The sequence below is a fragment of the Aspergillus tubingensis genome (assembly GCF_013340325.1).
Source record: "Aspergillus tubingensis WU-2223L DNA, scaffold_7, whole genome shotgun sequence".
In the NCBI taxonomy this organism is placed as follows: domain Eukaryota; kingdom Fungi; phylum Ascomycota; class Eurotiomycetes; order Eurotiales; family Aspergillaceae; genus Aspergillus; species Aspergillus tubingensis.
The window spans coordinates 2,100,787-2,127,030 of record NW_023336281.1 but is presented as its reverse complement, the minus strand read 5'-3'; the positions used below and the strand labels follow the sequence as shown (position 1 = coordinate 2,127,030).

The 26,244-nt window shown below is 47.3% G+C and overlaps 9 protein-coding genes across 9 annotated transcripts; 2 read left to right on the top strand and 7 right to left on the bottom strand.

The window, feature by feature from the left end:
• Positions 1 to 1,388: 1,388 nt before the first annotated feature.
• Positions 1,389 to 3,608, bottom strand: AtWU_05679 (putative zinc knuckle transcription factor (CnjB); the record flags this gene model as incomplete). Its single annotated transcript, XM_035500789.1, has 13 exons — positions 1,389 to 1,615; positions 1,684 to 1,755; positions 1,814 to 1,890; positions 1,945 to 2,005; positions 2,061 to 2,137; positions 2,186 to 2,333; positions 2,385 to 2,592; positions 2,669 to 2,767; positions 2,829 to 2,959; positions 3,012 to 3,142; positions 3,196 to 3,276; positions 3,325 to 3,439; positions 3,542 to 3,608. The coding sequence occupies 13 exons, from the start codon at positions 3,606 to 3,608 to the stop codon at positions 1,389 to 1,391; spliced, it is 1,494 nt and encodes a 497-aa protein (XP_035356682.1).
• A 1,366-nt stretch (positions 3,609 to 4,974) lies between these two features.
• On the bottom strand, positions 4,975 to 6,677 carry AtWU_05678 (benzoate 4-monooxygenase cytochrome P450; the record flags this gene model as incomplete). The annotated part of the gene is made up of 4 exons (XM_035500788.1): positions 4,975 to 5,098; positions 5,147 to 5,826; positions 5,875 to 6,369; positions 6,432 to 6,677. 4 exons carry the CDS (start codon positions 6,675 to 6,677, stop codon positions 4,975 to 4,977), a joined length of 1,545 nt encoding a protein of 514 aa, XP_035356681.1.
• A 545-nt stretch (positions 6,678 to 7,222) lies between these two features.
• AtWU_05677 (benzoate 4-monooxygenase cytochrome P450) lies at positions 7,223 to 8,991 on the bottom strand (the record flags this gene model as incomplete). The annotated part of the gene is made up of 4 exons (XM_035500787.1): positions 7,223 to 7,579; positions 7,648 to 7,936; positions 8,008 to 8,555; positions 8,614 to 8,991. 4 exons carry the CDS (start codon positions 8,989 to 8,991, stop codon positions 7,223 to 7,225), a joined length of 1,572 nt encoding a protein of 523 aa, XP_035356680.1.
• A 404-nt stretch (positions 8,992 to 9,395) lies between these two features.
• Positions 9,396 to 11,896, top strand: AtWU_05676 (fungal specific transcription factor domain-containing protein; the record flags this gene model as incomplete). Its single annotated transcript, XM_035500786.1, has 8 exons — positions 9,396 to 9,424; positions 9,543 to 9,671; positions 9,715 to 9,893; positions 9,944 to 10,417; positions 10,469 to 10,661; positions 10,933 to 11,327; positions 11,458 to 11,658; positions 11,721 to 11,896. The coding sequence occupies 8 exons, from the start codon at positions 9,396 to 9,398 to the stop codon at positions 11,894 to 11,896; spliced, it is 1,776 nt and encodes a 591-aa protein (XP_035356679.1).
• Positions 11,897 to 12,246: 350 nt separating this feature from the next.
• Positions 12,247 to 13,654, bottom strand: AtWU_05675 (flavin reductase like domain family protein; the record flags this gene model as incomplete). The annotated part of the gene is made up of 5 exons (XM_035500785.1): positions 12,247 to 12,783; positions 12,841 to 13,251; positions 13,306 to 13,341; positions 13,391 to 13,438; positions 13,517 to 13,654. The coding sequence occupies 5 exons, from the start codon at positions 13,652 to 13,654 to the stop codon at positions 12,247 to 12,249; spliced, it is 1,170 nt and encodes a 389-aa protein (XP_035356678.1).
• A 1,397-nt stretch (positions 13,655 to 15,051) lies between these two features.
• On the bottom strand, positions 15,052 to 19,221 carry AtWU_05674 (putative ankyrin repeat-containing protein; the record flags this gene model as incomplete). Its single annotated transcript, XM_035500784.1, has 5 exons — positions 15,052 to 17,164; positions 17,219 to 17,821; positions 17,877 to 18,132; positions 18,183 to 18,245; positions 18,312 to 19,221. The coding sequence occupies 5 exons, from the start codon at positions 19,219 to 19,221 to the stop codon at positions 15,052 to 15,054; spliced, it is 3,945 nt and encodes a 1,314-aa protein (XP_035356677.1).
• Positions 19,222 to 19,668: 447 nt separating this feature from the next.
• AtWU_05673 (thioesterase-like family protein) lies at positions 19,669 to 21,258 on the bottom strand (the record flags this gene model as incomplete). Its single annotated transcript, XM_035500783.1, has 1 exon — positions 19,669 to 21,258. The coding sequence occupies one exon, from the start codon at positions 21,256 to 21,258 to the stop codon at positions 19,669 to 19,671; it is 1,590 nt and encodes a 529-aa protein (XP_035356676.1).
• Positions 21,259 to 21,723: 465 nt separating this feature from the next.
• AtWU_05672 (porphobilinogen deaminase) lies at positions 21,724 to 22,820 on the bottom strand (the record flags this gene model as incomplete). Its single annotated transcript, XM_035500782.1, has 2 exons — positions 21,724 to 22,261; positions 22,318 to 22,820. The coding sequence occupies 2 exons, from the start codon at positions 22,818 to 22,820 to the stop codon at positions 21,724 to 21,726; spliced, it is 1,041 nt and encodes a 346-aa protein (XP_035356675.1).
• A 1,411-nt stretch (positions 22,821 to 24,231) lies between these two features.
• AtWU_05671 (FAD-binding domain-containing protein) lies at positions 24,232 to 25,938 on the top strand (the record flags this gene model as incomplete). The annotated part of the gene is made up of 3 exons (XM_035500781.1): positions 24,232 to 24,795; positions 24,860 to 25,725; positions 25,791 to 25,938. The coding sequence occupies 3 exons, from the start codon at positions 24,232 to 24,234 to the stop codon at positions 25,936 to 25,938; spliced, it is 1,578 nt and encodes a 525-aa protein (XP_035356674.1).
• Positions 25,939 to 26,244: the final 306 nt, after the last annotated feature.

Genomic DNA, 26,244 nt, shown 5'->3' with positions numbered 1-26,244 from the left:
ACTACCAATTCATATAGTACTCTAGTACTTGAAATTATAACGATATTTATTCATTAGTATTCTTGTCCCTTGTTCATCTGGAGATTTTATATTCAGCAGGAAATATATCATTGAAAAACTATGTTCCAGTATTAGTCTAATCCTATATTGAATATAAAAGTAGCCATACGTGTTATATCTACTTATAAATATTATTATTAATACTGCAGTGACCAGTGGGTAGATAGCTCAAAATATCAATATAAATAATACCGTTATTTATTATATAATCAAAATGCTTTCTGTAATCTAAAAGAATTTATATAAATTACTTGATTTTCTAGTAAAAGATAGTCCACGTAATCTTGGTTTGATTAAATCATCAAATTATGAACATGATCTTTATTTATATATAAATCCCCAAATGCGAATCTTTTGATTATCAATTTATCAGGGGGAAACTTATTTCTACTAGTATTATTTAATCATAATGATTCCTATTAATATTTTGGGCTTGAAACTTGGAGAAAGCTATTTAAGACTATAGAAATAGTTTAGTCTAGCCTGAGTTTCTTTACAAAAGATTGGATCAGTCTAAACTCTAGAACTAGTATTCACTGACTTGAGATGGACGTATAGATATAAGTGCTATGTAGGAAACTAGGATACAGAGGCTAAGATCTGAATTTTTCAATAAAAGATCTTGGAACATGTATATCAAGGGCGATTGAGGCAGCAGGATCGGGAGGAGGGGAGGAGGGTCTTGAAAGATCCTAGAAGAGGGGGTGGACGGGGTATGTTCTAGATACTCGACCAGGCTGGGCGAGAAGGAGGAGGCCCTGGGTTGGGATGCAGAGGGGAGCTATTTTTAGTGTAATCGTATCCTTTGTGTGCAGTTTGTTTTACTATCTCGGGACTATTGTTTGATTTGGGATTTATTATGGATATGAGTTAATGTGGATATTATGTATGATGGGGGAACTTAGCATCAGAGTCTAATAAAATGATTTGTATCTAATCTACGTTCACAGCACACTAAGGAAGCAACAACGTATTTCGATTCAACTTTCTCAAATTACCCTACAGGTCAAACGGCCTGACAGATCCCTCCGCTCATCAAGCAAAGACAAGCAGGAACGGTTCCGTCTTCCGAGCGAGTTCTGCAAGTAAAGGAAAGAGAATATCGAGGGGAGATTACCCGAACCAGCCGGTATGAGCACACATCAAAGGTAAACCCTCCACAGATATCACCCACCATAGAAGGGCAACTGGTTGTTGTCCGAGAAGAGAGGTAAGCATGAAAGCGACTGAGCAACACGCGTGCAAAGGTATTATACATCGTTCCAGACGATTGTGACCGACGCCTTATGCACCATGCGTTGATCGACTTTACTTGCTGTATCCTTCTTCTACCAACCAGGAGCGGAACCAACATTCCATTCGCCTTCCTCGGCCGGGGCACTTTCCTGTTGAGTTCCGCCGTTGTCGTTCCACTCAGTTCCCCCATTGTTGTTCCACTGAGTTCCTCCGTTTTCATTCCACTCGTCGTTAACAGGCGCGTTGAAGCTATGGCTGTCGCCGTGAGGGGCGTCCTCAGTGGCATTGGCGGTAGGGCAACGCTTGATGGTATGGCCCACTATAGACAGGTATATTTAGGTTAGAGCGTGCTTCGTAGAAAGTTGATTACTTGGGGGCAGTCCTTACTTTCACCACAATTGTTGCACTTGACGCGAGAATAGTCTCGCTTCTTGGGGCAGTCACGACTGAAGTGTCCGACTATTGAGTATTAGTAGTCTGGACGGTAGAGACCTAAAGTAATGTTTGCGGAATTTACCCTCGTCACAGTTACGGCAGGTAACAGTAGAGACATCGCGCGGCTTGTCACATTCTTTCGCAACGTGATCCTCGGATCTACTTCGTTAGGAGACGTGAATGATTCAGTGGAATTGCTTCTTTCAGACTTACCCGCAGTTGCGGCAGGTTCTGGGAGGTGGTTTCTGAGGACAATCCTTCGCGAAATGTCCCACTAGATTATACGGTCAGTATATAGTAAACGAGGAACTGAAATGTTGGAGACTTACTCTCGTTGCATCGCTTGCATTCAACGTTCTCTGCAGAGCGAGGGTTGGGGCATTCTGATGCCTTGTGGTCCTCCGAGCTTGCTATCGTCAGTAGAGCACTCTCAAGTCTTGCAAAGTGAGCTTACCCGCAGTTACGACAAGCAAAAACATTGCGACGTGGCTCAGGGCAATCGCGAGCACGATGTCCATCAGCACTGCAGTTGACGCATTTAACGCCGACACGCTCACGTTCCTCTCGCTCCTCCTTGCAGCCACGAGAAGTGTGTCCCAATGCTACCAGCCGTTAGCATATAGAGACAGATGGAGCCGCAGTTTGTAGCGTACCGCCGCAATTGTTGCACTTGGGGACCTGTCGATCGTAAGGCAGACCGGCGTCAGCAAGACGTTCAAGATTGTCCTCGACGGAAGACGGCCAGCGTTCTCTGAGGTTGGCACGTTGCGGCTTAGGGCTGTAGAAAAAGCCAACCACGTATGTGCAGTTCAGCTTCCCCTGAAGATCAATGAGGCTGATACAATCGTTAACCTCCTTGTCCTAGAGGGTGCCATAGAGTTAGCGTGCGTGCTTCTTAGTGCTTCAGCGTGCAGAGAAGACGAATGTCCTGACTTACCAGTGCAATAAGGTAGAAATTGAGGTCCTCTTCACGCAATTTGTTTTCGATGTCAACGAAAGTGGCCTGCGGAAGCGACTTGGAGTACACCTTAAGTCCCTGTGCAACGTTAGTACTTGTGAACGAGCACACGGTCGAGGCTGAAGTAATTGCTTCCTACCTCACGGAAATCTTCGAGATCTCTTTCGTCACTGGCTTTCTTCAGAATGGCCCAAGCCTCCTCGGGGAGCTTGTCAGGAATATGGTTTAGATCAAAGCGACGGTTTTCCTTGCAGTCCATAGTCTTATGGCCTTCACACATCGTTAGCGCATGTATTCTATTAGAACATGCGGCGTGTTATACCTTCCATCTTGCAATTCTTGCACACGTCGGGAGCCTTTTCAGGGCATTCAGCGGCTGGATGTCCTTCCTTGTTGCAGATACGGCAAGCACCCTTGAAAATACGAGGCTTAGTGCACTCAGACTTATTATGTCTAGTTCATGTCAGACCAGGGAATGTATTGGAAAGGTTCATGGAAGGTTATACCCGTCCTCACCGCAATTGAAGCATGCCATGTCCTTGCGCGGTTCGGGACAGTTGCGAGCAAAGTGACCGTCGCTTCCACAGCTATCTTCTGTTAGCGACATTGAGGATCTGTAGGAAGCTACTACTTACTTCCGGCACCGATTATCATCGCCATGGCCTTCAGCCGCAGGAGCAAAGTCATCACCACCGTATCTGGGTTCAGTGCCGAAGCCACCAGGCCTAGCGTTCTCATCATTACTGAAGCCTGTATTATCTCTTAATTTCGTGAAACTTCATGATTTGGTGGAACATGATTGAGCACATGCTATCCTTGGGGAAAGGGACCCGTTTCCAAGAGGACACGTACCAGCGTCATTGCCACCACCCCAGGTGCCATTGTCATCTCCATCCCCTTCGAGCGTCCAGCCAGCCATCTTGAGAGCAGAGTCTGTAGATGATGGTAGATGGGTATCGGTGCACTGGTGTTGTTAGTCTGTTGGTAGTCCATCCCAATCGATAACAACGCGTGGACGCGTTCGGTATACAGAATAGGAACAGTTTTTGATAGACAAAGTTGATGGAAAGATCTATTTGCAAGAAAAGGATGTGACACCTACCTATTGATGGCACGTTGTTAAGGATCGTTCAGCCTAGTTGTCTGCAAAGAATTACCACCAGAGCCGTGATACAAAATAGGGAGTGTGGAGAAGGAAGGAAGACGGAAGAGGCGAACAGGAGATATAGAAAAAGGGAGACCAGGGAGCGGGGCCTTTTTGAGAGCTTGCAAAAGAGAGGAGCAAACAGGGTAACAGCTCAATCAATTCACGGCTTTCTCCATTTATGAGCAAACGAAGCGATCATGGCTTAGTCTTGTGGAACCCAAGGATAGCTATCAATTCCCTGCCATTGGATTGCGTGGAGAATAAGCGAGTAACACCAAAGATCTAATGTAGTACAGCTTACATAGACCCTACAAGCATATATACTTCTCTATCAGTCAAGTAGTCATAATACTAGGGATTCGAAGATGTTACGAGACAACTATAGCAACACAATAGAGCTTACGAGGAACTTCTATGCTACTACGTTAGTATCAAGGTATTATTTAGCATATAAATCGAATGTTAGTTGTGTGGGAGCATTTGTATAGTTCAAGTGAAAAGTTGTGGATTGTCAAGATATCTTCGTGAATATGTTAGCGCCATTTGCTTCAATAAGAACGCCACCTGGGCCCACCATCTAGGTCCAGAACACTATTGCGAATATCTCAATGAACAGCCATTAACAAAGCCTACTAGCGCCTTGGTTGGGGGTGAACACGCGTTAATGATTCTCCGATAACCGGTGCTTTATTCATAAACGCCTAGGAAGTCTGTTATATCTACAACTCTCGACACTAGGAACTCAGTTATGCTTAGTATGCAAGATAGAGTTTATCATAAAGGTTTGATGATCCTTCAAAATAGACATGAGAGGAGATTCTCTAATTACTAGCTACAAATGATCCAAGTTAGGTACTTATTTCAAAAGGGGCCCACTGGCAATGGTCATACACTTGGATATCAAAAATTCCCGGTGCTTGCAAGCCATAAGGCCCTCGCCCTTTTCCCCCCAGGCTTATAGTAGCAAGTACTATCTCACATCAAATTGATTGACTGAAAACTATATATATCCAGCAATTGCTCAAGTGATGCGTCAGGATATTTGACAGTTGCTAATGGGTAAACTGAACGAAATATGAGGCTGGATGAGTAACCAGCGGGACTTACGATGAGATAAGCCATTAGCTATCATGTTTTTCTACCTCGAAGCCTTCCCCTTCCAATGCAACAGAGCCATTGGAATGGCACTAACAGCTACGATCAAGGCAATCGCAATCCCCGTACTCCCTAGATACCCAACATTCTCCAGCATTTGCGGAAACCTGGACTACTGTCAGTATACCCACACCTCTCGAACACAGAAGACTTACCAGAATGGTCCTATGAATCCCCACGTCTGTCGCACCAACGTGATAAATACACCAACGCTTGCTGCTTCTGATCGATAACAATCCACGGCATACGTGAAGCTGACGGTGGTTACGATTTGGTTTCCAATAGACGCAATGGTGACCCCGACCAGCGGAGTGATATTCCACCGCGATGAAGCATGATTTAGCTGGACAAGGAAGATAACAATGCCAACTATCGTCAGAACAATTCCTGGATAGCTAATCCAGAGTCTGAATTCAGGTGCAACGGGCCGCTGCGTTTTCTTTCGCCCGTGCAGCATCCAACGGTCGGATAAGAATCCCCCAACCTGATCGCCAAGCAGAGAGCCGATAATCATCGCGATAAACTGCAGGCCTACCTGCTCCGAGTCAAGTCCGAACATCTCGGGGAAGAGTTGCGGCATCTCAATTGAAGGGAGGATACCACCGAGAAGGAATATCATCGCATATGCGGCGGCTGGAATCATAACACAGGGCCGTATTGCCATGCTGAGGGGGCGTAGAAAGTCCCATAGTTTCAATGGCGTTGGATCAATACGCCTCACATCAAGGAATCGTTGTCGAAGGGTAGGGTTACTGACGTGACTAGCAGCGCTACCACGGATGTATAGAGTTTCTTGGCCGAAGATCAAATATGTGATGAACTGAACACCGTTGGTCTGGTATGATTAGCATCTCTCTCCTGTTCTGATGACGCTCATACTCACGATAGCCAATATCCAGTAGATCCACCGGTATCCCACACGACTAGTAACGAACCCAAAAAGCAGAGGTGCAAGCGGCACACCCAAAGTTACCATGACGGCCCACACGCCCATACATCTTGCGCGGTCTTTCTTGAAAAACGTCTCGGCGACGACAGCACTACCAATTGCAGCGGCAGGACTTATGAAAAAGGCAACAAGGGCCCGGCAAAATCCCATAGTCGCATATGACGGACTTTTAGCGCAGCCCACATTAGCAACCAAACTGCAGAGCAGCGAAAGCAGGAATATAGGACGTCGACCATAGCGGTTGGACAATGGCATCCAGAAAAGAGGGGCACCCCCGAGAATGGCAATGACTAGGGAAGTTAAGTAGCTTGCTCTTTGGACGCTGACCCCAAGGTCTTCTGCTATCTCGACGAAGGCAGATTGGATTGAAGACGCCGAAAAAGTTGCCATCATAGCGTGGAATGCAACTAGAGCTAAGTTGATGACTTTCTACACCGAAGGCCTATCAATAACAATTTCTGGAATTTGTCTCAGCATAAGGGAGAACTTACCTTCCATGTCGGCCAATTATAGGGATCAGCGTCAGTCATGTCCGGGATAGGATCCAGTTCTACCGTTCCATATCTCTGAATCAAATATTGACGATGATCTTCCGTCAAAGCATCTGAGTCATTTTCTTCAATATCTTTACCATGAGACGCATTAAAGGCCTCTAAATCATGGTCATCCCTTCCTTTGACGGCGAGGTTCTTATCACCATTTTCATTCTCAACATGCTGAACGCCGGGCTTTTCCATCTTGCTATGCTGTGAATGAGAATCGGTCAAGAGGATACACCCGAGTTAAGGACATTATGACCCCCTGTCTGAGCCCCAAACCAACTCACTTAATATAGAAAAGGGCCTAAATATTTAGCCGACCTGTACCCCGGATCTTCACACCCGCCAAGCTAAGTTCCCCGCAGCGAACTGCCGACCCCCCGGACCCTACGGCAAGCTCACGTCTGATTTGCCATGATACTGGGTAGGGATGCGTGGTAATATCTTTCTAAGCAGGTATCAGACCGCGGTTCTTATTGCGCCAATGCGCTAGGCCATCCGCGCTCGTATTCCTCGGAAATTCCGACGTACGGTTGCCATCCTCACCCGATGAAGACTTAACACATAGTACTCTTAGAGAATATTTACGAAAGTATTCAGTTGGAGTCTAGCAGAACGCCACAGTAAATTGCAACTGTGCTCGACGCGTGTCCCGGCAACTAAGTCCATCTACAGCCTCTGCGGGACATTGTTCATTGGTTGTGAGGAATTATGGGCCCGGGGATTTCACAATCAGGCTCTCGCTAAACTTCCTCATGCACCCGCACATGCGCTCTGACCATCAAGGGCTCCTTTAGATCGCTAATTCCAACACTAATCAATTCTGGAATGTTCCCGCTAGATAAGCACTTCTCCTGAGCCTGTGTGTCAGCAAGTTCAAAAGTAAACTCCCTCAACAATGTGCTCATCAGCTTATAAATATTCGTCATTGCGATGGTCTTCCCAATACATTGACGTCCACCCAAGCCAAAATGCATTAACAGCCGTGCCTTGGCGGCAATCTCAGGGTTCTCCCATCGAAGAGGATTGAAGATGTTGTGATCGTCACCCCAGACGTCAGGATTGTGATGGAATGCATGGTTGCAGACAGCGATTGATGTCTGCGAATATTGCATACTCATTAGCATTGTAGACTGCTTCGTAGTCATAGTCTTATAAAGTGGCTTACCCCTTGTGGTATATTCTGTCCTTCTATTATAACACCCGTTGAATTCATCACTCTCCGAGCTAGAGGCATCGTGAAGACCGGCGTAATCCGGAAATTCTCCCTTATGCAGTTGCGCAAGAACGGTAGGGCGGCCTCTGCTGCGGATACAGAATAGGCTGTCTCTCCGTGTGTAAGGGGAGGCAGATTGGCCTCGATCTCCTTTACGCACTCCTCCATATACTGGGGGTTATGAAGCAGGTGGTAAAACAACAGAGTTGTCGTGGCACTCGTAGTGTGAGTTCCTGCAATACTGCAAGTTCTTTAGCGAATGGCAACCGACACATCATAAGGACTAGGAAGAATACCGAAAGAGAGACGTACATAAACCCAAAAGCTTCAGTCTCAAGATCCGTCTGTGTAAGATGCTCACCAGTATCGGGATGCTTAGCCAGTATCAAATTCGTTAGGATGTCCTTCCTATCGTCGCTTTTAGACATTCTGTCTGCACCAAAATCCTTCAACCTGCGTCGAACACACTCCGACGCGAGATCCGCACAAGCTTTGCGGCCAGCAAAGAGCTGTTGAAGGGGCTTGTAGGGAACAAGTGGAAGATACTTCTTTAGTGTTGCTGTCATAGCAGGCCAGGCACCAGTAACAGCAGCAAGCAGACTATGTTCGATGACTGGCGGGACTCGGGTCTCATCATCCGTCTCCTGGACCCCGAATGATTGACTGAAGGCCAGCTCACCAAAGACGTCGATCACGTAATAATGCAGTGCCTTTTTCAGGTCGAATGTCCGATTCTGAGCACTATGCTCTCTGATCTTATCTCTTAAGATTTGGATATTGATGTCCAAGTATTGTTCCATCTCTTTCACATAGCTCATCGAGAACCCGTGGGACATGTGGCGTCTGCGGACGGAGTGTTGCTAATCACGCTTAGAAATCTCTTCGGGCAATTGTTATCGTAGAGCATGAGCCACTCACTTCTTCATCCCGCATACCGAATACATTCGGATGAGCTGCACCGTATGCATCATAGAATTCCGTCTTTGGCATTCCTCTTCCACCCTTCTGGTAGATTGCTTGTATGGCGCCTTCGTGGGTGATGCTGAGTTTGTCTGGCCCATACCGGACAATTGGCCCATACTTTGCATGGAGCTCTGTTAGGTTGTATGGTTGCTTGAGAGTGAGGAACTGGTAGACCTGCCAGAGGTCGGTAAGGCATGCTAGGAATGGACCGGGGTATTTGGCAAGGGGGTGTAGGTATCGTTGGTAGATAGAGTAAATAGTGAGAGTGAGCGCTAGGAAAATACCAGCGCTGGTCATGGGAGTAGATGTAAGGGTGTGTATGAAGATGGTCATTTTCAAACAGTGTGGTTTGCTTATTTTTGTATTTTAAGAGTAGGAGGAAAGTAGTAGTAGTAGCGATTGTTTGATTTACACCATGCTGTACTTCTGCTGGATTTATATATTATTCGTCTATCCGACAACATCGAAGCAGTGTCATAGCTCATCAATATCTATAACCGAGATCTTATGCCCGAATATCTTTTTCTAGCTGCAGGTCTGAGCCATAATACAAATTACTGGGATACTCTTTCATGTCTTACAGCCCGATGAGGACACCTTCGGCTACGCTCGGGAAGCGCAAATCCGATTGGTCCAGAGGAGGTGAACGAGACCGGGTGGAGAGTTTCCCCGCATTATACAGGACACTAAACTATTGTTGAGATGAGAATGCTTGCTTTGATCCCTCACTAATCTGAATGCAATCGTCCGGGAAAACTGCTACCATGTCAGGTCGCCCACATCGCAGGCGACGAACTGAGGTTGCCTGTTCGGAATGCCGATACAGGAAGCTAAAGGTATTTACTAGTGCATCCACATTGAGACAGCTAACTTCGATTACACAGCACTGACATCAATAGTGTGAGGGAACAAGGCCGGTGTGTGCGCGATGTCAGCATAGGAGGAGAGAATGCAAGTATCAGCAGCCTACAGAGTCTGGTATCCGACGCCCAAAGGCTAAGAGGTCAAGCTGCGTAAGATGCCGGAGGTAGATGAATGCTGATTTTCGTTATATAGAGACCAGCAGGGCTTAGCTCACCGGATTGAGATACTGGAGGATAAAGTCGGTCATAAAACCGGATCGCAAACACATTCACCAGGTTCATCAGTTGGGAAAACAGTGAGCGAAGATACAAGTGTTGATGAGCTTGCCACACATGCATTCTCTGAGACGTCACTTGGACATGTATACTTTGGTAGGTAGCCTTCTAACATTAACGCCAGACAATCTGATTGTCTGAGGTAGGGTCTAGTTCGAACTACGCCATGTTTAGACACATCTCAAACGCATTCGCAGAAAGCGCTCTCCTACACCTCACGCTAAGCAGTCATGCATCTACGGCTCTTCAAAGCTGCAGCCTATCGGAAGAAAACCCAAAATCCGCGAGGGAGAAACTATCATTGGTAAAGCAATTCTCAGTATCTCTGGAAGATATGCACGCCCTACCGTCTAGAGATGAGGTACAGTATCTTATTAGTCGCTTTTCCACAACAATCGGTGTTATCCTTCCATATGTCTACTATGAATCCTTGTTAAATACATATGAGAAAGCTCTTCTTGAAAGACCCCCAAGGTTCCAAAGGGGCTTTTTGGCTCTTCTGAATGTGATTTGGGCACATGCATCTGCGTCCTTGCAGCTTCCGGAGGCAGAGGTATTCTACAGCCATTGCGCAGGTCTTCTCGACCAGCAAGCACTGGAGAGACCAACTTTTGAACTAGGTGAGTCACCTATGCCTTTCCAATGATTTATCTGAGTTAACAGTAATGCAGTACAGACATTACTGCTAAAGTCTCTTTACGAGCAGAATCATCAGAGGTCTACATTGAGTTATACGACCCATACAAACTGTGTCAGAGCAGCATTGCAGATGGGCTTTCATTGTGCCTCTGTTCGGGATGCTCATGGACACACACCCGACAGTCTGCATCGAAGATTGTGGTTGGGAATTGTGTATAATGATAGGTAGGTTGATGTTACTGTTATTTCCTTCGGGAAATAGGCAGCGTTGTTCTCCTTCACACCTATAACTACCATATTCAGCGGCAGCAGTTTTGACCTTAGTAGGATTATGGGATTGACCCAAGGGAGACCGTTTCTTATACCTTGCTCTATTGAAAAGACCTGCGACATAAAACAGCCCGCAATACTCGGAGATATAAGTTCCCTTTATGTGTTTCAGATGGCGTCGGTTAACCCCAAAGGATATAAATTTACACATGCTTACTTCATAAAGTTCCTCTAACACACTCCTGGACGACATAATCGAAACAATGTACGATCAGAATTTGGACTCCGGCCAGTCTCTCGACATACAGACAGCCATTAACAAGCGTGATAATCTACACTTCCAGCTGGAACAATGGGCCGACAGTCTTCCTGAGTGCATTTCCCTGCTCCCGAGTGAAGAGTTACTGAAACAATCAGCGGTCCCAGATGCTCGCTGGGCCGTAGGAGTACTCCTATGCATACAATACCATAGACTGGAACTGACCATGAACTTCCCTCTAATGATGAGAATCTTAGAGCCTGACTCAATGAAATTGCTTGGAAACCGTACTCGGGAAATTATTCAGCGCAGTTGCTCCCAGATCCTTTGGGATGACTGGTTGGCATTACAAGAAGTGCAGGGTTTGGTATCACACATTTCCACCCTCCAAGGATTTATAGACATATATGCATCATGGTATACATGCAACTATACAAGTTTGTCTTCCCAAAAGATTCTCGCCTGTGAACCAACATGCTAAAATATCTCTAGTATTCACAGCCATCCTCCACTGCCTAGCAATATTTCTCGTCCGCCAGCAATACCCCTTAGATTCCGAGCCGACGCCAGTCCAGATCCGCCAGGAAATAGAAGTATGTCTCTCCACCATGAGAAATATTAGTAGAGGAAGCATCGTGAACCAGAAGGCGGATTACTGTATTCAACGGCTACTGGTGGTCTTTGACGCCCTTGGTAAGCCAACTCTACCACCTCAACACCTTCCTACAGATTATCGCTTACTCACATACCTGCAGTCAACGAACCTCAAGAGCATACAAGTAATCCATTAGACACATTGACCACCGACTTTATTTTCCAACATATCAAGCTCCCAACAGAGGAATTTCTCAACCAATGTAGTCGGCACGAAGAGTCAGAGCAAGCTCAGTTGTTTTTGGATATATTTTCGAGCATCCCGCTTTGTGAATGAGTTATACATAGTTCTACCCCGCTGTGGAACTCCTTCGATAATGTACCATAGTGAAACTCACAGAGACCGTGTTTCAGATCTTGACAGAGAGGTCTTTCAATATAGGGAGCCATTATTGCGGGAATTTGGATTACAGAGATACTACTAGCTAGGAGCCTTCTAAGCTAATCGCAAGGAAAATGGGACGTGGTATTATCATATATCTCGACCTATATATCAAATGCTAAAAGTTCATGTGAATGCTAAAGTAAAAGGTGAGACCATGCATAAATAGAGACCCACAGCGACGTGAGAACGGAAAAGAAAATAAACAACCCGAATATATATCGAAACATCCAAACAGAATGTGTTCATGAAATTGGCCCACTCGAAGACTGCTCGGCGTCCGCGTTCACGATCTTGGCGACCCTCAGACACGTTTCACATTTGTTCATGCTTCGAGCCACAGCTACCTTGCGCTCGAAGATCGTAGCTCGCTGGTCAGAAAGTACGAGCTTGTTTTTCAAGTCATTAATCTCCTTTTTATACTTCTGCTCACGTTGTTCAAGGGACTTGATAGTCTGGGTATGTCTCCTACTCGCCTCTTGTGCGGACTCCAGCTTGGCGGTCTTTTCTGAATTGATCTTTTTGAGATCGTCAACCTGGCTTTGCAGCGAGGCGATGACTTTCTCCTGATCATAGTTTTTGAAGAATGTAGTTTCAAACCTCCATATGAGGTTTTTGAGATATTGCACGTCCGATGGAAGGGAAGGCCTAGTAGGCTCAGTCGCCTCTTTTGTACTTCTCTGGTGGCCTTGGTGATTTTCTCCACTTCTTGAACTCGGTGTCATGCTTGTTCGCCCGGGCATGGGGCCTGCAGGAGGGGTTTTATTGCTGGATACGGGCGTCTGAAACGTGTCAGTTAGCTTGGCTTGACGCAAGGCTGGTGAGCATGTGTATCTTACACTTCCGTTAGGGCGAGAGTCAGGCATATCAGTATCTCCCTGGGCATCAGGTCTGCCTACCCCTGCATCTTCTTCGCCGTTTTGGTGGCTTTCAGGAGCATTGTTCGTATCATCGATGACGATTGTCTCGATTCCATCTAGACCTTCTCTTTCACATGGTAGACTGGGCCCCTGAAGTGTCTCTTCATCGGAGTCCTGTTCATAGTCCGAAGAGGTATCCTCGTCTGTCATATTGTTTTGATCCGTTTCTTCCACTTGCTCCTTTCCCGACGAAAGGACCGCAGCTGTTCTGGTCTGCTTCCCTGGACGGTTCCCAGGCGCCATTTCGTCGGGCAGTGCACGCTTATTGGTCCTAGTTCGTAGCGTTACAATGCGGGCTGGAGGAGGGTCCCGAGGGGTATCAGGGTTTGACTTTGGAATCAGTAAGACAGCTATCAATATAGAGGTGAAGCGAGCCAAACTTACAATGTTGGCTTCTCGTCGTCTTTGTATACTCATAATCTATTATGGAGTCAGATATGTTCTGGCAGTGGGAGCAGATAAGACATACGGAATAGGCCTTCTCTAGGGCGTTTTGGCTTCTATGGGGGAAGAACTGCTGCGTAGAGTGTAAGTATGCCACCGTGGGTAGAGGGAGTCAATGATAAATAAAGGGGAAGGAACAATCTATGCACACCTTGCGAAATTCCTTCCAGGGCATGTGACTGTACATTGTTCGCTGATCCCAGAAGCGCTGTCTCTCTTCATCGTTCCACATACCGCCAGTCTTGATGCGTGCTCTAGGCTTTCTAGGTTTGCGCGAGAAGGTCGGCATGAGTGTGATGGTAACAGAGGATGAAGAGACCCGCTTGAAGATATTTAAACGAGGCAAGATATTATTGTAAAGCTGATTGAAGGCAAGAAAGGAAGGTATTACAATGAGGATGTCCCACAACTTCCAAGGCAGTGGGGGTGAAATAAGGCTTTCGGCGAGGCTGAATCAAGCACGACGACAGGCAGAACTGAAGTTGAGCTCAGTTGGAAAAGCAGGAAACAGGATCCCTGTTGTGTTGAGGTGGAAATTTGCAATCAGAGATACCTTTCGATAGATAGAATACGCGGTAGCAGGCTTCCTCAATGTGCGGTTCACTCTCCGCAGGTGAATACCCCTAGTAATTTTCACTCCCACCTCTAGTTAGAAATACAACAAGTTGAATATTGTAACCCTATCATGAGATTGTTTCAGACAGAGGCATAGTATCTGCCTTTCACCGACTCTTTCCAACGGACAATTTCTCTGAGATAACGCAATGAAAAAAGCACGCTAAGGAAGCAATGCGGCGCAGCGAAGGTGCATTAGGAGCGTCGTTAGCCTCGTGCCGTTGGCTTTCAACCCCTGCGCAAGCCAAATGACAGTTCTGGCGACTTGCATAAGCGCTGCGATTAGACCTCATTCATGCATTAGACGGTTTCAGAGGATGAGATAACACCTCCAGGAGCACTCAGCCTTGCAGGCGCAGGATTGTGGTTGCAGCCTTGTAAATGAAGCTGAAAACTCCTGAAGCTTGAACTGGTCCTCGAATGGAAAATCCCACGCGCACGCTCGCAGTTGACAGGTTTCTGGTTTCTCAATTGTGGTGTTAAGGGTAGGATTCAAAATAGACGACCGTGAACCAGATTTGAATGGGGTTCTCGCACGATTTCCAGATCTACTACAGTTCCTAAAGTCTGTTCACCGCCGGCTGAATTCAGGTATTCTTGGAGGCTTATCTGGGTTCCGCTTCTTGAATTTCCTGCTTTATGCTATCATTCGATCTTTCAAACCCAGTTTCCCACGCTCTATATTATTCTTGGCGTGCCCGTTCGCCCAGCAATATGTTATACAATGGAACGAATGATATACAAGATTGATAACTCAACCCTGGGCGCTGTCTACTTCAGACAAGAAATGTTGTAGTATACATCAGAATAGCCTCACGGAACATGATAGAACAGCAGAGCACCTCATTGAGCAAACATTCCAATTGACACAGCTAGGTTCTGTGTGTGATAGCAATTCCGAAACTGCTATAGGCTTCTTCAATCAGCAGAGCTGGCACGTAAAAGCCGTAAAATAGCTGAATAACCCTGCCGGACAGCCAAGGCAACAGCATTTGCACCATCAGTCTCGCATACGTTTCGATCGGCTAAATAGCCCCAAAATCGGGACTAAATTGTAATGACTATATTCATCTATTCGAGAGGACGCCGCGCGACTAGTCGCCGCTCATGGTTATTGGCTCTACCCATATGACCCATCTCTACGGCCCTCCTAAAAGCTGTGCGACCCCCAGTGTTTCGAATCTCCAATGGAGAGGCCCTTCCTAGGCTCAACAGCTTCAACACATCATCCCCTAGATATGTGTACTTGAATGAATCGGGTGCCAGTTTTAGATGTGTGACACTCGCTCCATGCTGGATGAGAATTCGGACTGTGCTCTTTCTCCCATTAGCTGCAGCAAGTTGAAGGGGCGTAAACTGTTCGTAAGAGAGATTAACATCTGCGCCATGCTGAATGAGACTTTTCACCGTGCTATCTTCTCCGTTGGCTGCAGCAACTTGAAGGGGCGTAAAGCTATCGTTAGGAAAATCAATAAAGGCGTTACGCTCGATAAGTAGTCTGACGACGGAGTCATGACCATACTGTGCAGCCCGAGCAAGTGGAGTCCAACGTTTGTTATCCTGCAAATTGACATCCGCACCGTAGTGAATAAGCTGTTGCACCAAATCTTTGTATCCCTTCTTGGCGGCCCAAGTGAGAATTGTACAATCATCCCGACTGATGCCCGTCTTGCAACTTGAGTTCGGGTCGAGCCCCTTATTGATTAGAAGAGTGGCCAATTCAGGATCGTCATCCTGAACTGCTGCAAGTAGCACGGATTCCATCTTGCACCGATTGTTTGCCAGGTCAATGTCAAAAAAGCAATTGACTACTTCCATGTTACGGTTCTGAAGAGCATAGAGACGGGCAGTATCCCCTTCATGATCGACGGCTTCCATATCGGCTCCCTCCTCAACGAGGAGCTTTACCGTGAGTATATGACCAGACGCAGCAGCCAATATCAGGCTAGTTTGTGATTTCGAATTTCTGGCCTCTAGATCTGCACCTTTCTTTATGAGGATATTGACCGTTTCTGTATGGCCTTTACTAGACGCCAACAGAAGCAGTTCTCCTTTGACGTCAGAACTTCTATGAGCGTTAAGCCTTTTCTGAGATAACAAAATCTCCACTATGTTAGCATGGCCTCTTTCAACAGCGTAGTGCAATGGGGTGAAGTCTTGCAGATCCGCTCTGTTGATGTCACAGAAGGGCAGTAGCTGGGAGACCACATCAGAATATCCCTGTTTACAAGCATAGTGTAGGGCCGGAAGCAGCTCCCCACTAAGCGGTAAATCACAAATGCGTCGTATGTGGTCTGGAAATTGCATTGTAAGTCTGAAAAGTGGCAAGTGGCGTTCCCTGACTGCCCATCCAAACATGGCTTGCAAGTGCGAAAACTGAGAGCGAGCATCTGCTCTCCATGGATGAAGACCCCAACTTTCATTAGATGTCAGTGCCAAGAGCTTGAACATGCCCCACAGAGGATCTTCCTCGGAGAATTGCTTGGTATGAGTTGTCCAATGACTTCGTGCATAGGACAGAAACCGATAGCGCGCTGAAGACGGCGATGGCACAGTACGTATGTGGGGTGAAGGTAGTGAGACAGAGAAACGACGCTCTAGCCTCGATGACAAAAGACTTTTGATAAGGCGAAAGCATGGGACATACTGTGGAAGCAAGTCTTTGCCTCGCACATTCCACTCCACAGACTTTGTTGTCTTTGAAAGATGAAGGTTGAAATCAGAGAACGAAAGATACGTGATGCAAAGACGTCCACAAATCTGGTTCCCTGAGCGGAAGGACTCTGCAAATTGAGGCAAATATGCATCGAAACTGCTGTCAAGGTACTGGCAGATTGATGGGTGTGCGAAGCGCGCACAGCTATCGACAGGGTCTAAGACGACGAGGTTTGCGCACCAACCCAAGATAAAGTCACTTCGTGGAATCTTTCCCCGGTCCCAGCATTTGTCGTTCAAGTCCAAGGCTACTGCTTCCTGCAATTCTTCACAATGAAGCGGTCGTGCGCTGAAGCGAACCCAGATAAGTGTTCTGATAGCACGAAGGTCGTGACATTTTATCCTCTTCACACAGCGCCGGTATGTTTCCTCAAGACCTTTTGGTAAAGTTGCTAAAGCGACACGTATTTCTTGCTCGGTGGCACAAGTATACCAAATGATCTCGATTTGCAGATAAACCCACAGAAACCTGCAGTCTATCAGTAAAAGTAGCACGTAATGTAGGTTTATAGGCTTGATTTACATTCCCGAAGACTCTTGCAGTAAGATATTTTCCATATCCCTGATAAGCTGATTGTCTTCAGTAAGCTGTTGAAGCACCATTTGGTCTGCAATACTTTCTCTTATGTAGACTCGAATATCTTGTAACACATTGTAAGTCGTGGAGATTTGAGGTACATTCGGAAGGTATGTCGCGACACTTGTGCCTCCCACAAAGTATTCTCTGCTGAAAATGAGTAGCCGTGGGCCTATGGCTTTATCCCCGCCGGTTCTGCATAGCGATCTGAGATAAGTAAGGAGACGCCTTGCGTCTACCTGTTCCAATGCGTCAAGGCCATCTATTACATAGGTGGCATATGACACATCAGAAGACAGACTAGCAAATATGTCTTCCAAATCATCAATACCCGGGACTTCCCTTTCGCTTCCGAAATATCTTTGCAGCATTCTTTGGCCGTTTCCCGAGAATTGCTGAGCCCTCTTGATGATGAATTCTGTCAGTTGACGTATGAAGCTCGAGAGCAACTGAGATAGGTCCGAATCATATTGCACGTCGCAGTAAAAGAAGATGATAGGGGCATGGGGTTGCAACGATTTTCTACGCGCTTCCTCAATTGCGGTGGCTCTATCGGGTCATCAGTACAAGGCCCTTCCTCAATCATAGACAACGCCATACTCACGCGATAATGGATTTCCCAGAGCCGACTGTGGCATAGTAAGTGACCAATGCCATGCATGAGAGATCTTGGGGGCGCTTACTTTTACCAGAGCACCATAGCCAAGGATAGGCCTTGTTAGAAAGCCAGGCCTGAAATTCCGGGTGATCTAAGAACCATTGTGTAGTTCCGAGGAGTCTTTTCCGTGAAAGCCTCTGGTGTACTCTTTCGTGGTCGTAGCGTGTGATGCGCGCCAGAAAATCGTCATCACAAGCGAATCCTAAGCCAACGCGTAAGTTTTGTGAAACATACTACCCGAGAGTTTCTTACTCGACTTGCTGACCCAACCACTGGACAATGGCTCCCTTATCGAAGAGTAATTACCAATCTGCCCTGGTGCCGCAATTTTTAGTCCCTATGCAATGACACCGACGAGTATATAGTACCACGCGCACTTACAGTCCAGGCTTAACGCGGCAGTTGGGGCCTCTAGAACAGAATGCCTCGGGATCACAGTGAGGAGCTCTTTCGCGTAGGCAGCTGCCGTCAGGGAGGCATATCCTTGCCAGTCTTTCTTCTTGTGCGTATCAGCGTAGTCGCAAATTCCTCGGATAACAAGGCAGGGGAAATTATCCATCAAGCCAGCAGCTTCCATCTCAAAGCACAGAATGCCATATTTCTTTGCAATTTTATCCCGGAGCTTTCCGTCCTTGATGACCTTGTTACCTGATGCGATCAAGCCGTAGTGAATTCCACACGGCTGTTCCAGGCTCGTAATTCTCCCACTTATCGCAATTTCTGATGATTGCGGACACCCGAAAGTAGCCGCCATACTCGGGTTTACCGCAAGGACTTTTGAGACTAACTCTGAAACCCGACTCGGCTTTTGCAGATGTGTTGCCTGAAGTCTAGAAATTGCGGTCAGCAAAACCGTCGGTGGTTTGTTTAACATTCCCGTGTGCTCCCATTCACCCCCATCGATCGCTTTCCCATAGTCATATTGTATAACTCCTCCATATTCACGAGTGGGCTTGCTCACGACAACATCCCCGAGCTGAACTCCAGCGTCACGCACCCCTCCGCCCACTCCGACCATCAGTCCAAACCGAAGAGATGGGAAACGTATGCGGACTTCAGTAGCTATGACCGCTGCAGAATTAGTCCCGTAAACCCCAGACGGCAGACTAGCAATAACAACGCGATGGCCGTGACAGACACCGAAAGTATATGTGTTGTTGTCGTGAGGTTGGGCGGGCAGGTCGGGTAGACGCTCGTCCAGCAGCGCCTCGGCGGCTGCCATCTCCACGGGCAAGGCGCAGATCCAAGCTACGGTGAAGTCTTCATGGCGAAGAGAAGTTGGCGAGCTCATTTGCTGTATCTCAGACAGAGCGTATTCTGTTCAGCGATGACTGGTGGTCTTGGTGTGTTGGTATGAGTGGAAAGGTTGATGGATGTTGGAGATCGGCGAAAATGAGACGCGCAAGGCTGGATTTTTAGCTGTGGCTAATGACAGGGATTGACGTGGCAGCAAAAAGCATCGCACTTTCTTTTTCTGATCTGCGAACTTGGGTAGGGAAAGAAGCCTAAAATTGCAAAGTTCCAAAAATTTGATCTTACGAGATGATAGCTTGGAAATCTACAGAAAATACGGGATAGTACATGGAGAGCCGGGGGGGTAGTAATAGTTACCAGAACCTCTCCTGCAATGCATGATCAGCCTACCAGCTTATAAGCAATATTAGCACTAACTCAATCATCTTTTGAGTTTAATGAAACCTGTAGAACTCTACTTAATTCTACAGACGTTGCAAAACTGTCATAATCCATGGTTTTCCATAACATCCAGCCAAATCAACCATTCGGGATAAATATGAGGCCGCTCATAATCAGGGTTAAACGAGTCCCGCTCAAATCCCACACCCGGCCTGACAATCCCATATTCGTCAAATGGATTTAGCCCATTTCCATACAGAAACTCGTGTACTTCCCTTTCGATCCAGATCCCTAGGCCAGGCTGTCGATTCCACACTACATCCACACCCACAACAAGCTTAGGCCTTTTACTAATACTTCGATATCTCCACCGTGTACGGTTCCGGATTCCTTCGATCATGATTGACCAATTGTCAATATAGGGCTCTGAAAAACTCAGAAAGCTCAGTTCGACTGAGCGGATGGTGAGTGGCAGCCGATCCAGAAGCCTGACCATGTCAGTTGTATGCACTGACAAGCCTGAGAGTCCAAAGTGGTGTAGTCTCTGCCATTTGGCGACAGGAAAGACGGTATCAAGTCGAATATTCGAAAAGTAAATATCACTAGACGAGTTTTCCTGCAGCGCAGACACATTGGCTTTGAAGCTGAAGTGCTCTAAATCTACCGCAACTCTCAATACGTCTCGCAGATTCCCGTTGCAGAAAATAGGCCATCCACGTTCATATTGATTGGGGCATATAATAGCAAGATCAAGTCGCTTGAAACCTGGCTGCTTAAGGGTAAATAAGAGGTTCAAAAGCTCCTCACAGGGTTGTTCAAAGATCGTGCAATTGATCCCTGTGTTCAGCTGGTTCACATCAAAAACGAGCTCAGAGACGTTGTGATGCTCTCTATCTCTTGCCAGCACATGTAGTGCAGCCCGGACTCCACGCCATCTGTCCTTCCCGTGCTCGCTCGAATTGGTCCACAGGGTAAGGGCTGGATGATTCTCCTTTTGTGTCGGCCATCCGCACGGGATAGGATAATTAAACCCGGGCGGGAATGTGCGAATCATGGGTGTCTGATAAAGAGGGTGGAGGATCCGTGCATGGGTAACAGGTGTAACCGTGACTCTTTTCAGGGCTGGAAATTGCTTCAACCCATACTCAAAGGCTTCCACGTCGGCGTTAGTGCGAATGTTCTCTTCCTGTTCCCTACTCAATTTCCTATAAAAAGCAAAAGATTCTTTCAGCCATACCGTGGAAGCAACATCCTGCTCGGCCCGCTCTATGCTACCCGCCAGCCCCGTATAGTCGGCCTGGTACCTCCGCAAATCTGCAATATTTTCTCGGCAAGCATTTATGTACCAGAGTTCAGCTCCTGCGCAGGAGCCTGGCTCTCGTGGATTTCGTCCGTAGTCTAGCACCGAAAATCGGGGTGGGAGTAACAGCCGCGTGTCATCCCAGATAATTTCTTGGATGTGCTGGCGAAAGACTTCGTGGTCGGCAACCGCACGAAAGACATCAAGGTTACGTTGGTCAGCCGATAAAAAAACACGTTCCATACGTAAGTGCGCGATTTGGTGCAGAAGGTGGGACGTCAGGCGTAAAGACTCTATATCACGGTTGGGTAGATAAGATACAATCGTCGCAAGTAACTTGATTGGAAGGCTCGTAAAAGTTTCTGCTATGTTCCCTCTGGATATGGGTACCATCTTGTCCTGAGGCTAAAGTGAGGGTTAGAGCGAGGAGAGCATCTGGGAACGCTAAAAACCTCTATATATATGTCAGATGTATGGGTGAAACGTTTATATTGCGAGGGTTGAGGGAACGCAGTCATGAAATTGTCAGGAACTAAGCAAAACACCCTATGTTGCGTGTTCAAGGTAGTCGGAAAATGCATCCACTGGTGTGCCATTCTTCCGGTACTTATCGACTATGTATTTGAGTTTTATCGCGACATGCCTATGAGCTCTTTGATGGCCCATGAGAGCAAGGCGATGCCCAATAGTCTTAAATTGATGCTATTCGGAGCCTCCAAGGGTACCGTTCCTTAGGTAGGACTCTCCCACCGACAGCTAGAGCATGGGTAATAGATAGCGTGAAAGTAAGCAGCCGTAGCAATTTATATGGAGTGGGGATTGATTCTATTAGTTAGTGGTACATTTTCAGGTCCTCCACTATTTCGCGTCGGTCGTTATCGTCTCTTGTAGCAACCGAATTTCTTCCAACAAAGCTTGCCCGCCATTTGCTAACAAAAGCTGAGCCACTGTAGCACCCAGCGCCTCAGCATCCTCATCCGTTCCCACTTCCGCTGTCGTCCGTTCGGATAGCAATGTTGTCCCATGGGGATGAATAATAGTACCATCTAGTCGCAATCGAGCTGCCGAGGAAGCTGTCGGTGACTGCTCAACAGTGCATTGTACTGCAACCGGAGACGAACAGCCACCCTGAAGAGTGCGCAGCAGTGAGCGCTCTGCCAGACATATCCGTCGGGTAAGTAGGTCTTCAATTTTGCGAACCATGGTCTCTGTCTGGGTATCCTGCTTGCGGATTTCAATGCCCAAGGCGCCCTGACCGACAGCATACGGGAATTCCGATGGAGGCAAGCGCTTAGTGATACGGTCTTCTAGATTAATGCGGACCATACCAGCCGTGGCTAGGATAATTGCCGAAAATGGACCTTCTGGGTCATCTAGCTTTCTCAGTCGCGTTCCGCTGCCATGTCAAGTTAGAAAAATGTCGAGTATTAGGGACAGTAGGGGGCTGTTTACAGATTGCCACGGCATTCCTCCACTTTCAGGTGTGGGTATCTGTAACGAAGTAGGGCTTTCCGTCTAGTGGAACTAGTGCCCACCACGGAGCCGGGGGGCAATTGACTCAGATCCGTATACTGCGACCGCAGCCCCTCCTTCATCACCAACGCATCGGTGGGATCTTCCCGATAAACAATAGCCCCCAGTGTGCAGTTCTCTGGTAGGCGCGTCGGCATATCTTTCAGGCAATGCACGAGGAGGTCCAGCTCTCCTGCGCACAGCTTGGTTTCCATCTCTTCGGTCCAAATGTTCTTTGCTGCATCAGATGGCCCTGCAAACTTCAAGAAAGGACTGCTCTTGTCAACATCACCGCGCACCACCACGGTTTGCCAGGGAAACTGGACACCGGGGTGAGCACGGGTCAGTTCCTTGGAGACATGCTCTGCTTGTACTAATGCCAGTTTGGAATTGCGGGTGCCCAGGCGCAGCTCCTGTACTGTGGGTGGCGTATTCTGTGACATCTCAAGTTACGCGATAGTGACTGAGAAATATGACTTGTGCGTAGTTTGTAGATGACAATTGGACTTCGTGAAGTTGATGATTTCAGGTTTCAGTTCGCCTGTAGTCAAATCGATAAACTAGCCAAGATTAGGTGACTAAGAGATAAGCGCTTGTATGTTTTGAGACTAGTGATCCAGAGTGGAGGCCTGAGAAGAACTGTCCTGTTATCGATCATTAACTCAAACTCAGCGAATGTAGAAAATTGCCCGTGGCAGATTATGGGATCCAGAGACCGTATCTGGTTTGGCAACCATGCGATGCTTAAATACCTGGTTTTCAGTGTATCACGCGGCAGTGATTCTTCAACGCGACGCCGAATTTCTCTTCCTGAGAAATCATCTATATCAATAGAGCTGAAACTATTAAGGATATTGAGTAGCCGAGAGATGTGCTTTCCAAGGAAAATTCATAGTTTCATTGTCAATATTATCCAGAAGATCCGTCATGAAAACAAGTTGTTGTGTCGTTAGTTCTACGGAGAGCTGAAGTAATTACCACGTTTCTGCTGCCCCGTCACTGTAGCACTGCGGATGCATCAAACCCTACATATTCCCGAGCCGTGCCCCGGAGATTCAACTTTTGAGCGGGACACCCCTTGCATCCAGTATTTGACATAAAATATTACACCTCTTCTTCATTCATTGTAGCGGAAATATATGTAAGTTTTGACACTCCGCTCTGTCACATTTCATGGGACCTTTGGATTGGCTATGACATGAGATATTTGTCACAGTGCTATGCAGGGTTAAGCATCGAAAAAGAAAACCACCCAATGCAAGCCGGGTTATGAGAGATTTTCAGACGTTCAATAACCTGTCAAGAAGGATATAATATCCTCGGCCCAATAAAGAAGTGCTAATCTGATGTATCCTCAGCTGGAGAGACGAATTCCAGCTGACAACCTGGAAAATAGCGTAAGCCACGATATGTTCTATACTTGCTCTCGATTTACCCCTTAACAGACTTCTCAAACCTCCTCAAACTACCTAAGAGAAGGTACTCGGTACTGAATCATTAGAATCACTGTGCAGCGGGGAAGACACGTGCATCCTCGGTCACTCTCAAAGTTGAGACTTCGCTTCGAGGTTTTGTGCAGATCCCCCTCCGTTCTGATGAGTTGACAGTCCCTGAAGAGTATCCTCCGCCCGATGGATCATCAAACAGCCTATTTTAGTCCCAACGTTCGTGCCGATCCAGAATCTAACATTGCAAATACGCAAATACGACACGAAATATTGCCCTTTTTTGAGGATTCATTGCAGCAGATGATACAAAGTCCGTTCAGCATGGACCCCCTGAGCCTCGCATTTAAGATGGCCAAAAGACCTCGTTGTACCAGACATGGCCCAAGCAAAGCTATTCAAGTTCAAGATGATAGCAGCTGCTCTTCTTCTGGCCGCAGTGGCCCCTGTTCTGGCAGCACCTAACACCGACGCTGTGTCCGTTTGCCAACACCTACACACGGTTTACCCCCAATACACCGTCTGGGACCCCACAGGCACCTACGCAACTGAGACATTCTGGAACCAGTCCTACTACAGCAATGCAGTCAAGGAGTACTGGAACGGTGTGAACGCTGACAACCGTCCAGCCTGCGCCTTCTTCCCTGCAACTGCGCAACAGGTCTCCGTTGCAGTTCAGCAGCTGAACAAATATCCCACAGCACCTTTTGCACTTAAAGCAGGTGGACACAACTTCAATGTGGGATTTTCCAGTACTAATGGGGGCGTTCTTATCTCGTTCAACGAGAATATGTCCTCAACCACCCGCAACTCGGACGGTCTGAGCTTCGACATCGGCCCGGGAGCACGTTGGGGTGATGTCTACGCCGTCACGCAGAAGACAAACCAAGTCGTGGTAGGTGGCCGATTGGCCAATATCGGCGTGGCAGGGCTCACGACTGGAGGAGGACTGTCATACTACTCAGCTCAATATGTACTACCTCACCCCCATCCCCCCTCTGCCCCCCAAAAAACATCCCAGCACTAACCCAACTCAGGGTCTAGCATGCGACAACGTCGTCAACTTCGAAGTAGTCCTAGGCAATGGCACCATAACCAACGCAAACAGCACCTCCAACCCAGATCTCTGGTGGGCCTTGCGCGGCGGTGGCAACCGCTTTGGCATCGTCACCAAGTTCACACTCAAGGCCCATCCACTCGGCGACAACGGCCAAGTCTGGGGTGGCATTCGCTCGTATACTGCCGACAAACGCGAGCAAATATTTGAAGCGCTGTCCAACTTCACCAGCGAATACCCAGACGCCAAAGCCGCCATCATCCCGACCTTCGACTTTGGCCTGCCCGGAGCCCTGGTCTCCAACCCCGGTATTTTCTTCTTCTACGACGGGGCCAAGCCCAGCGCCAACGCCTTTGCCGGACTGGAAGATATTGAATCCTTCATTGACTCTACTAAAACCACAACCTACACCGATCTAACGAACGCAGTAGGCGGAGCCAAGATCTACGGCATCAACGCCGCCATCCACGTTAATACCTTCCCCAACATGCCGTCCCAGCAGATGACCCAGCTGTTTGAGACCCATTGGACCACGTACCAGTCTATGATAAAGAATGATTCCTCCCGGAACTTGGACTTTCAGCTCGGTACCTTTACCCCGCAGCCGCTGTCAGTGCGTATTGCTCGTGCTTCTCAGAACGCTGGTGGTAATGCTCTCGGTTTGGACCCTGCGTACGGTGATCGTGTCTGGGTCGAGAATGATTTGATCTGGGTCAACCCGGTTTGCAATGATGCTTGTCCTGAGTACTTGCGCGAGGTTGCGGATACTGTAAAGGAGGCGTTTAATAACACGCTACTGGGCACTAAGCCGACGCACTATCAGTCGGGTGATGTTGATTGGATCTCGTAAGTCTCCCTTTACTTACCCACATCTATTAGTGGTGTTCAGAACAGTGCACTGATAATTGTAGATCCAATCCCCTATTTATGAACGATGCCGCCGACTACCAGGATGTGTATGGCAGTTATGGACCTACGAACAAGGCGAAATTGGCGAGCATCGCTAAGGCATATGATCCAACGGGATTTATGTTCCGTCAGGGCGGATGGTCGTTCTGAACCTGATGGTTCCTGGAACGGAGGAGTGCAAGGAATGTACAGTTTGTTGGATGATAATCTATCGTGCGTAGTTGACTGTTGAGGACGCACGTACCCTATAGTATACCGTCAGCTGGATAATGGAATATGATAATGCTTTATTTAAATCTTACAGTGGAATTCGGCAGACAAAGCTGACCTTATTGTTCTGCGACTGATAGTTCTATTGGAGGTTGGACTATGCACCCCCAGTGTATGGCGATAAGTAGACTCTACATCTACTCAGATATCTTTTAAGAGACTATCTTGAACATACCAGCAGTAACA